General features: G+C 48.5%; 1 protein-coding gene across 1 annotated transcript in view; it reads left to right on the plus strand.

Annotated features, from left to right (window-relative positions):
- Positions 1-3,417: 3,417 nt before the first annotated feature.
- Positions 3,418-12,547, plus strand: part of xylt1 (xylosyltransferase I) — a 50,465-nt gene continuing 41,335 nt past the window's right edge. Inside the window, exon 1 of the mRNA XM_076993689.1 lies at positions 3,418-3,710. Within this exon, the coding sequence (XP_076849804.1) occupies positions 3,471-3,710 (240 nt within the window). The 5' untranslated portion in view covers positions 3,418-3,470. The remainder of the gene's footprint in view (positions 3,711-12,547) is intronic.

Below are 12,547 nucleotides of genomic sequence, written 5' to 3' on the forward strand. Positions count from 1 at the left end.
CCTACACTTACACTAACCTCAAACTAACACTAACCCCGTCACTAACACCTTCACTAACACCAACCCCTACACTAACACTAACCCCTTCACTAACACTAACCCCGTCACTAACACCTTCACTAACACCAACCCCTACACTAACACTAACCCCTTCACTAACACTAACCCCGTCACTAACACTAACCCCTTCACTAACACTAACACCTTCACTAACACTAACCCCCTACGCTAACACTAACCCCTTCACTAACACAACCCCTACACTAACACTAACCCCTGCACTAACACTAAACCCTTTACTAACACTTACCCCTACACTAACACTAACCCCGTCACTAACACAACCCCCTTCACTAACACTAACCTCTTCACTAACACAACCCCTACACTAACACTAACCCCTTCACTAACACAACCCCTACACTAACACTAACCCCTGCACTAACACTAAACCCTTTACTAACACTTACCCCTACACTAACACTAACCCTGTCACTAACACAACCCCCTTCACTAACACTAGCCCCTTCACTAACACAACCCCTACACTAACAAAACCCCCTACACTAACACTAACCCCTACACTAACACTAACCCTGTCACTAACACAACCCCCCTTCATTAACACTAATCCCTACACTAACACCTTCACTAACACTAACCCCCTACACTAACACAACCCCCCTAAACTGACACTAACCCCTTCACTAACACAAACCCAAACACTAACACTAATCACTTCACTAACACTAACGTCTTCACTAACACTAACGTCTTCACTAACACTTCTCCCTTCTGTCTTCATCTGTCATTGCCTCATAATTTTAGCAGTTTCGTTGTCTGTTTTTGTCTGTAATGTGTGTGTATTGTTGACTTCATGTTGATTGGGTGTTCACTGTCACCACTGTTGACATGTTCAGTGACCATGAGGTCTGAGAAGGCACTTTATAAATCAAACACATTATTAATACGAGACATGCCTGGATATCTGAGAGTAGTATTCATACGGCTGACTGACGGATCGCACGTAGAGAAAGTTCAGTCAAACGTCCTTGAATACCCCACCAAATATTATCCAACAGGCCCCCACATTAAAATGGTCGATATAACGAAACATTAATAATGGGGAAAAATGAATGTGTGAAGCATCGTGCAGCCCCACACGTTGAACTGGTCCGTATCTCAACATTAGAACCACGTATGTTAAATTAAGGCTGGAACTGGCTCTGGCATTGAGGACCAACAGCAGGACCAGCAGGCATAAGGACCAGCAGGCATAAGGACGGACACCTGGGGATGCTCCACTGCCCAGACGGGTCACAGCATCTCAAACTGGGCACGGTCCAGTTAGCAAGACGCGACATGATTATGGGCATTCCTCCTGCCGTCCAAACTGGGTGAACTTTGACCTCCGTTTCCACGTCTGCGTATCACATCCCCTTTTTATTTTTAATTTTTTTTGTTCTTAACGACAGCAGAACTAAAACGAGCTCGCAGGTCTCACGTGCGTAACGGCTGACGAGTCTCGCTGATCTGTAGGGTGTTTCTTTCCCCTCTTCACAGGCGCGATCTCATTAGCATGACATATCGGAAGGCTTCTCGCGGTCTTAAGAGCGCGCGAGTGCTAAAGAGAGCTGCGGAGGTGGACTAAACGCGAGAGCGCGTCGCGCCTTGCCGAGAAAGAGGCCACTGGGTGCTTAAAACCAGGATGATGGAATGCTTTTCCCTAAACCCTGGTGAAACCGAACAGTGTGCCTTACACAATCCGGTGAGCCCATTTGATCAGGCAGCTGATGCCTGGGGGGTGGTGGGGTGGTGGTGGTGGGGGGGGGGGGGTGTTTGTTACCACTACAAGCCAGAAACAAGATGAAGAGAGAGAGAGAGAGACAAAGACAGACAGACAGAGAGAGTGTTTCCAACAGGGTCTGCTCTTCAGAACAGGAGGGTGGGGAGTGAGGAGAGACTGGTTCTGGTTCTGCTCTCTGTAGGAGAGGCGTGTGAAGAGAACACGCACCCCAGGGGACAAATTCCTAGGCTATGCCCCCCCCCCCCTTCAGCTTCCACCCCACACAGCTCTGGTTGGGTACTGGTTCCTGTGATGCCCCCCCCCCCCCCCCCCCCCCCCCCCCCCCCCCACCCACCAAATACAGTTCAGGGCTGTTGCACAACGCTGGTAAGAACGTTTGATCATGTTAGTGTTGCTCCACAGCAGGTCTGCAGAAACGCTGCATGTGGGGCTTTGCTTTGAATCCCTTGGTTGTCACACTCACACCAAACTTCCGCCGGGTGTAAGAAGAACGGGGTGCACACTCTCTCACTCCCTTCCTCTCTGAACTGGCACAGGAACGGAAAGGACAGGCTTTATTCCCATGGAAACCAAGTCTCCTTGTCGCTTAGGGCTGGATGAGAGATGTTTTCTCTCTTGATTAAAAAATAATGTAGGCTGTGTCTCGCTCCTGTTCAAGTGCTCAAGTCATTCTGGTGGTTTGTAGCGTCCTCACGTTTCTCTTTGGATTCTGATGGGTTCAGACCCACAATTAGCAGACACTGGTCCAACGGCTGTACACTGGGGAAAACCCAGACCCACAGGAACATGGTTTATCATCCATCACTCGCTTTTGTCCTGAGGTGAGGAGTAGTACACACACACACACACACACACACACACACACACACACACACCTCACACACACACACACACACACGCTCACACAAACACACACACACACACACACGCTCACACACACACATACACACACGCACACACACACACACACACACCTCACACACACACACACACACACACACACACACACACGCTCACACAAACACACACACACACACACACACACACACACACACGCTCACACAAACACACACATACACACACACGCTCACACACAAACACACACACACACACACACACACACACACCTCACACACACACACACACACACACACACACACACACACACACACACACACACACACACACACACACACACACACAAAACAATATAGGCGTATAGGCTATCTTCCTCGAGATGCACCGAGCTCTTCTCAAACCAACATTTTACAATAGAAAAACCCCATAAACAGGGCCTACAGTCACTCTGCATTTATCCAGTCCGCCAAGAAACGCAGGATATAAATTTCTAAAACGTATAGAGATAAATCACACACTCAGTCACACACACTACCAATCACACAGTGTGTCTTATTGGCGAGGCGGCATCTTATCAATTATTTGCCTTCTGGTGAGGAGAGCTCGCGCACTATCAAACCTCCGGTGTAGTTCGCGCGCATCTCCGCGCGGGGGCTCTTCGTCCTCTTCAAGCCCCTCGCTCTCCTCATCTAAAGCCGTCGCCAGCCTCCTCCCCCTCTCCCTCTCTCTCTCTCTCTCTCCCTCTCTCTCTCTCCACGCTCCTCCACAAAGCCCCACAGTGGCTGCTCGCCGCTTCACGGTGAAGATGGTCGGCGGTCCGTGCGCGCGCAAGTTGGCTCGCCGCTCGCGCTCGGCGTTGATCGCGGCGCTCACGGTCCTACTGGTCCAAACGCTCATCGTGTGGAACTTCAGTACCCTGGACTCCGGCGAAGACGGGCGAGACGGCGGCAGGGAGAAGAGGGACCGGGTCGGTACCAACAAAGCCGAGTACCCGAGAAGCGGCGTCCAGAAGAGACATCACCAGCCTATTCGACCCAAACAGCCCGTAAGACCCAATCTCCCTTTTTTTAAAAGCCCGATCGGACATACCGTCCATACCGCGCGGTCCGTTCGACCCGGTGCGCCTCCGATCCGCCCGTTATAACGGGCCTTGGTCATTAATAAGGGATGTTTTTTGCGCGTATAGTCTATCTAACGTTTTGGTGCATTTTCAGTGTTCTGGTCGGGAGATGAGACAGCTGTGGATTAAGATGCTTCTTTGTTGTAACTGGACTTCATGTGTCATACCACATTGAACATTTCTCTCCTTACAAACAATATTGTATACTTTATGGTGCTGTGTCTCCATTACAATCAACATCATCAACTAGAATACACAAGATCATCTGCGTTAAATGATCCTATCAAGCGTGCTTTTATAGTCTGTGTCATAAGCTTTGACCGAAATGACCATGTCCTTAGGTCCAGAGACACCAGATATTCCAGTGCCTCTCTGTCATCTTTTTCCAGAGCTATTTAACTTAAATTGTTACTCAAATAAATATTTCAGCATTGCTTACAGGCCTAACGTTGTCTCCCACTCGCTCGATTCCTTGTTAAAAAAGTAACCAGATATTTATTTTTAATGGTTGACTGTAATCTGTATTTGAAAGGTTTGGCTGACAACATGCAGAAACCAAACCAAACGTCTCTCATTTCTTTGAAGGAAAGTTCAAAGTGTTGAACAATTAATGGACATTAAGGACCCAGCGTTTCACTGACACACGGAGCAGCTTCAGATTTCAAAATGTAAAAATTCCTATTTCCCCCTTTTCATTTTATAAAAAAAAGTGAAACCACGTACCATTTCACAGTGAGCGCTCAAAATATGGCTTTCCTGCAAGACCCATGGCACATCCCATAATTAGCGGGCAACAGTTACCATGCAGTGTCATATTGACATGGTGTCCTTTGAAGTGCGTGCGCTCTTTTGTTTGGGTTATCCCAGCTTTGATCATAGACACCACACGTCTTGAGGAAATGTCCTCGGGTGCGGAGGCGGACGGACGGGGGAGGGGTCAGGGCCCCATCGCCTTGGCTTCTGTCGCTGCGGTTACAGGTGTGGCGTCCTCGGCCGGCTCTACTACCCTGTCCGCTGTTCGAGTATCAAGACAAGAACCCAACAGTGCTATATTCTCACTGCTTTTGTAAATATGTCTGCAGACTCATTGTGACTGCACCATGTAGCCATCAAACGTGATAATTTAGAGTAATTTGGTCTGAGGTGCGTTACCGCGGCGACTACGAATGCTAATATTTTAGACCAGCGGGATATCAGTGGCTGAGTGTTTCTGGCAGGACTGTTATAGACTCGATTTCTTTCCCATTAGCCAAGTTGCCAGTGTTGCACAGGGCTGTCCATGGGGACAGCGTGCTCCGACGGTCCGCCTGCTCGATTCTGTCTTTAAGATCCACCTACACGCCACCTCCACCTGTGTCAGGTCACGGATGTTCTCAGAGCCACACCAATGGGGAGGAGGCATCAGGTGGACAGGGCGACCTCGGGTGGACAGGGCGACCTCAGATGGACAGGACGAATTCAGATGAACAGGGCGACTTCAGGTGGACAGGGCGACCTCAGGTGGACAGGGCGACCTCAGGTGGACAGGGCAACCTCAGGTGGACAGGGCGACCTCAGTTGGACAGGGCGACCTCAGATGGACAGGGCAACCTCAGATGGACAGGGCGACCTCAGGTGGACCATTTGACCTCAGGTGGACAGGGCAACCTCAGTTGGACAGGGCGACCTCAGATGGTCAGGGCAACCTCAGGTGGACCATTTGACCTCAGGTGGACAGGGCAACCTCAGGTGGACAGGGCAACCTCAGTTGGACAGGGCAACCTCAGGTGGACAGGGCGACCTCAGGTGGACAGGGCAACCTCAGTTGGACAGGGCAACCTCAGGTGGACAGGGCGACCTCAGGTGGACCATTTGACCTCAGGTGGACAGGGCAACCTCAGGTGGACCATTTGACCTCTGATGGACAGGATGACATTTGAGTACCCAGCTGCTGACCTTCCTCCACTGAACCTCTTGCTCTTTCTTTCTTTCTTTCTTTCTTTCTTTCTCCGTTTTCCTTCTTTCTCTTTGTTTGTCTCTCTGGCCGGTTCAGTCTTCTTTCTTTATCTTGGTGTTCTCTGTCTTTCGCCTCGGATCCTTTTCTCCCTCCCTCCCACTCCGAGTCTCGCGGTCTTTGTTGTTTCTCACCTCCACAGGGGTTGCTTGTGCTTGTAAACAGGATTGCCAGCAGCTTAGAACAGGAGCTTGCAGTGTCTCAACTGTTTCCACTCATTCGCCCCGACGTCCTCGGCCGACTTGCCGAGGAGTGGATGAGGTGGGCCTGTGATCTCACGGCCGGGGTGGGTGGGTGTTTGGGCGGCAAACGGGGAGGGCGGGCGAGAACACGGGCGGATAAGTGTGGAGGCATCACAGTTCCCAACAGCCCCTTCATCATCCAGAAACCAAAGAACAATGAAATAGAGAAATGCGATCTCTACTGTTGTTGGGTGGGGGTGGGGGGGGGGGACCGGAGAGGACGATCTTTCCTGCGGAGTCCTTGTACGAAATTGATACTTATTTTGTTGTGTCTTTTGTTGAGGGCTGAACATCAAGATCCAGACGACATTGTTTAATTCTGGACAAAATATTTATAGTATATATTTGTGACTGAGATGAGGTCTTGGTTGTATCAGCATCAGATTCACGGGTCAGCACAAAATTGTCGTTGTGTCAAGTCGCTTCTGATTGGCTCCCTGCCACACCCAGAGTGACGACAGATAATCGTGGAATCAAACGGACGGCGGAGACTTCCGGTGTGTGGCTGTACATTCCAGAACCAGATGCTAACTGGCAAACCTGGAAACATGTTATATACCTAACGAAACACGGAAAGTCACGCACGAACGAATGAAAGTGCACCGCAGCCATCAAGTAAAACTGCAGAGGTTATGAGAAATTACACTTTTAATTTCTAAGGCAACAGGTAATGATGTACCTTACTGATGAAACGACACTCCCTTGCTGTCCAATAAGATGATCACTCATCGGCCTGCTGGGTGACGCACGCCACGGCCGGAGACAGGACCCGGCTAACGGCAATCATCTGCTTACTTCTGCTAAATGAGAAGTAGCCAGCTTGCCTTATTTTACCATCACTGTGAACTTGACAAACGCAGTGATGGTTATCAAAGAGCACAATGACTACGTCAAAGAGAAGCATAGTTTCCCATGACGATGATCAAAAGCGCACAGTCAGAGGTGCTCAGGGACTCCCTAGGTTGTGTAACTTTGTGACCTTGGGAGACTGCTCCGTTTGAAGTGTTCAGGTTGCCTGTGCTCTTATCTTGCAATTTGTGCTTGTCACGATTATTTATATTTAGAATATGCAGATGTCTGTCGAAAATGCTGAGTTGTGGACGTTTCTGGGGAATCTTCTGCCTTTAATGATTGCGCATGTGAAAAACGTTGGCCTCAAACCAAGAAGGTGTGTTCTCCTGGATCCAGCCTAGGCCCTAGAAACCTAAAACACTATATTTCTTGTTTAGGTCCCCCCCATTAAATTTTTTTAATTATACTATACATGCTCTCATTCAAAGTAAGAACTGAAAAAAGCATACAGCATCGTTTTGATATCAAAGGTCTCATTTTGGTGCTGACTTGAAGGTAACGAGTATAAAAACATATCAAATGACACCATATAAAGCCAGATGCTTTCATGGAGTCCCTGGCCCTCTGAGCACACTTTAAAGCAGGGAGCATTTGTTTGTTCTGGCAGTGTTGTAGGTGGGTTCCAGGGCCATCTCTGTCCTCTTTAGGCAGGTGGATGTGGCGGAGGACAGGTGGTGTAGCTCTTCTGTTTTGATCTGGATCTTTGTCTGACTGTCACTTTTATTTCATGGCCATACACAGCTTTCACAACCTTGCTGTTGCAAGATGTCTGCAATACGGTTTTTTTGGCAACAGCAGAGGTTTCTGGTTCTTTCTGCGCATGGTGATGGGTATTTGACTGTATTTATCCAGGTTATTTGACAAAAATGTGGTTAGCACGCCTGGGTGTTTTTGCATGTGGGGGGTTTTGGGAGGCAGGGCTGGAAGTGAGGGTAGGTAGAAGTTCAAGAACATCCTCCAAATAGATTTGGGAAGTCCACTGATGGAGGGTGAGCAGATTGTGTGTGTGTGTGTGTGTGTGTGTGTGTTTACAGTATTAGAAATGAGAGGGAAGTGAAACGAAGCTTTGAGAGTGATGGGTTTTCCTATGAGTTGACAGAATAGCCTGTTTGCAGTCCACTGAAACTGATTGAGAGGATAATTCCCGTGAATAACCGGCTTTGTGGCACCTCTAGTGGAAATTTCCCAACAGCCTCCAACACAAACGACGGTCCCAAAAATTGCACAAAGGATTTAAACCGCGAACAACAAAGGGATAATTGATATGCAGCCCCCACTGTTTGCATTAGTGGGCCAGGCTACAGAAGTGGCACATGCTTGCATGGGTTTTGACGTGTGAGTGAGAGTGCCTGCTGATTGAAACAGATCCACTGCTGGGCGTAAGATACTGCCGGCCCCCCCCAGGTCCCATCACTTTGGTTGCAGGTGTTGCTACATACGTTTAATGTGTCCTATCAGCATAAAGTCTTCGTTCTGTCTGACCTCCTCCCTCATTAGACCGAGGTGGAGGCAGGAGTGTCATTTGGCACGCACGCGCACACACACACACACACACACACACACACACACACACACACACACACACACAGTCCTTGCTTGCCTGAGTGCGATGTGACACACGCATTCCTCTACTGTATGACACACACGCACACACACACACACACACACACACACACACACACACACACACACTGATTCCCTGCAGGAGAGCCACATCACCGGGGCTCAAACACCAGTTGAAAGAAGCAAAAAAATAAATAAAAGCAAAGAGAAAAAAAAACTTTGCAGACAGAAATATTATTAAACCTTCAGGCTGGAACTGTCACATCTGGCCATTTTTTAGTCAAGATTTCGAATAGCAGCGTTTCCACAGTGTGTGTGTGTGTGTGTGTGTGTGTGTGTGTGTGTGTGTGTGTGTGTGTGTGTGTGACTGTTCTCCCACATCCTGTCAGTCAGTCCTCAGGTGTCACGGCTGCCGTTCTCCGTTGTTCCTGACTGTGGCGCTGGTATCAGGTTACGCGATCCAACCTCTAGCGTTAGCGCTGCCCACTGGTGAACTCTACACGGGTGAGCGCCCCACCAGGGCTCGGACTTGGACAGCCCTGACGGGCGCCGAGGGGTGGGGTGGCTCCCACAGCTCCGCCTGGGGCCGGCATGGCCGTGTAGTCACCGCAGGTGTTGCTTGCTCCGTCCGAGGCAGCGGTGGAGCGGTTGGGGGGGTTCACACTGCTAGCTGACGGGAGTCACACGCACACCTGTCTGACTGTATGTGTGCTGTCACGACAGTAGTTGGCCAAAACTGTGTTGGTTTGGCTTTATGAAACCCGCCACAGCACTGAATTGCCATTCACACAGAGTAGTTGGAAGGTTTCTGTTCATTCATTTGTTCATTCATTCATTTCAGAGTGCAACTAAGAATGTCGTATTGTGCCTACAGTTATTGGCTGATACATTTAATCTGTGAATCTGCATAATTATGTATTCTGAACCAGGGCTTGATCCATCTTGTGTAAAAGGCTTCAGGTCACTGGCTACACATCCATCCCGGTGCCACCACCAGGCCACTTATCAGTTCCATACGTGGCCCACCAGCGCCAGCCCACCTCAGCAGGTGAGCGGGCCCGTTAGTACTTCCTCCACACGACCCCTTGCGAGATGAGACGTGCGTTGGTGTCGCTGGAAAGCCTGGAGACAGGCGTGTGGCGTTCCCGTAGCCGCTAGCGAAGATCTGAGGGTTTGGCGATGTTTTCCACGTTTTCCAGTTTCCTGCAAAGGCACAGATGGCCATTTCATGTTGTTGCACAGTGGTTCAAACCGGCAGCTATCGACTTGTTTCTCCGCGTCGAGCTGATGGTTATCGCCCTGCGTTTCCACAACGCACTCTGCTAATGAGGCAGGTTCAATTAAGGATTTTTTTTCTTTGCATGTGGGCACGACTTCATCAGGTTTGCAGAGGGCCCGCGTGCCTTTTTTTATCGTATCGGAGGACATAAAGAGCGTGTCTATTCCTCCAGTTCCGGTGGCTTCGTGCAGACGGCTCCAGACTGCTGAGCGCTCAGTTATCCTGGAGTAGCTAATTTCGTTAGCGTCGATGTCTTTTTTCTTCCCTTTATGCCTTTTGTAAACATGCCCATAAAAAATGAGGTAATCATTGTGTAAGTCTGGCATTACAATAGGGGCCCGTCACCACTGGTGGTGATGCAGGAAACAGGGCCACCGTCGCACTTAGCATTAGCATAACTGTGGTTAGTGTTGTTTCCCTGTGTGTGTGTGTGTGTGTGTGTGTGTGTGTGTCAGCCTCAGATGCCCTCCAACGCCTACTCCCCCGTCGCCTGGACTCATTCTTCCTTTCTGTTTTGCTGGAGGAGGAATACAGCACACTTTTATTTATTTATTTGTGTATATTTTTTAGCATTTACCTGTAGCACAAGATCACGTTTGTCTGGGGTTCTAAATCTGGCTGTGAGCCCAAGGGATTTATGCAACAACATGTATTTGATTATTCATTATCGTAATATTGTGTTACTGCAATAGTAGTACTAATAATAATAATAACAACAATAATAATAATAATAATAATAATAATAATGCTTCACACACTGCGCTTATTACAGCCTGAGATGTGTCACCTTGGGAAGGTCTTACCAAGAAATAAAGTAAAATCATTACAAAATGTATTGAAATTGAAAATTAAAAAACAAAGATCAAGGACATAAAACTGAGATTAAGAGAATTTGAAACAAGATTAAAATTATTAAATGAAGAATTAAAGAAAATATAAAATAAAAAGAAATGAAAAGGAACACAAAAATACAGTGCAGTATTTTCAGAGCGAGTTTCTAACCTGAGCCAAAAGCTTGGCCAATAAAAATAATAATACGAACACTAAAACTACTACTACTAATAATTATTATTATCTAATGCAGTACAGACCAGCCTGAGATGCTTCATTGAATGCTCTATGTTTGTTTTGATAAAGAAAGGCGTTCGTATGATCCAACAAACAGTTGCCGTCATAATACTGAGGAGATGTGAACCATGTCAAACAGGCGCAACGTAAAGCAATATAATCACGATACGACATTATGTCCAATTTACAAGCAGGCGTAACTGTTGTTGTTGTTGTTGTTGCTCTGGGACCTTGTTTATTACCTCCATCTAGCCTTCCCAGCAGCTGCCAAACCACATCCTGGCTCCGCCCTTAGCTCCGCCCTTAGCTTCGCCTGCACCCCCCCCAGTACCTTCTCCTTCTCCAACACAAGGCTGCTTGTTCAGGGCCCAGAAACGCCGGCTCCCCCCGCAGGAGTCGGTGGGCGCTACAGTGTTTACGTTGGGCCGCGTGCGGATAAAGAGGCAGTATGATGAAGCTCAATTCCCCCAGTGTGAGGTGTGCGGTCAGTGACACACACACACACACACACACACACACACACATGGGTGTAAGCGTGCATGAACCAACGGGCTGCTCAGACATGTTGGAAGACATGTTGGACTAACTGGACTGACACAGACTGGACTGCCCTTTACAGCCAGGACACAGATAGGTAGTGTGCTCTCTCTTTCTCTCTCTCTCTTTCTTTCTATCTCTCTCTCTCTCCCTCTCTCTCACACTCTTCTTTATCAGTTTTCACTGTCGCTTCTTTAATCTCACTGTCCAGTTCTTTTTCACTCTGGCTTTCTCTTTTTCTCTGCCATATTTCCGCAGATAACTACCATTACCACAAAAAATACAGATATACTATCCACACACACACACACACACACACACACACACACACACACACACACACACACACACATACTCACTCACACCCCCCCCACACACACACACCCACACACATACACCCACACACACACACACACACACACACATGCGTGTGCCTGATGTCCTCTGTGTGTTGTCCCAGCGGTGTGTGTTCGGCACAGTTGTGCGGCCCGGGAGATCCGTCTGCCATCAGATATTCTTACGGCTCACTTCCAGTCTCATTACAGTCACGCTAATCGCAGAGCAGGGATTAGCGCAGATGCTACAGCACATAACGCAAATCCATAAGTCCATGTGTTGCCAATAGTCCCACGGGTAAGTGTCTTCAACTCCAAACCCCCATCTGTTGTTGATTTCATTGGAGGTCGTTAGTGTTTGAGGTTTTGGTAGTAATCTTGATTTTGTGTGTGTGTGTGTGATGATGGTGGTATTTGTAAGTGTGGAGATAATTAAAATATGCTAATCATGTTATTAGTTTGGTTTAGGGGTTTTCAAACCATACATTTATGGGCCATTTTTTAATATTAAGCACATCCCACTTTATGGAGAAGCTGGTGTAATGAATAATGGCACTGCAGCCTGCGGAGAACCAGAAAGCTTGGTAGAAAGGTCACGTCTGGCTCAGGGTCATGGGACTCGGGGTAACCTATGACATGGCAGTGTGGTGAGATCTCCCGCCGAGTCCCTGCTGGTGCGGGGCCACGCTAATACCCCCACCCACCCAACCACCCATAACCGTCCACCGCTGAAGAACCATTCTGGACGTTGGTCTTCACCGGCGTCCCCACAGCAGTCCCGAGAGGCTGCCGCTGCACCTCAGGGCTTCTTCCCTAAAGCGCAATGACCATCCTCAGATTCACACGTCCGGCTTCTGGACAGGAAGTGAGGAGCGAAGAGAGCTGGTGGCATT

Source organism: Brachyhypopomus gauderio, chromosome 2 (genome assembly GCF_052324685.1).
Source record: "Brachyhypopomus gauderio isolate BG-103 chromosome 2, BGAUD_0.2, whole genome shotgun sequence".
Lineage (NCBI taxonomy): Eukaryota > Metazoa > Chordata > Actinopteri > Gymnotiformes > Hypopomidae > Brachyhypopomus > Brachyhypopomus gauderio.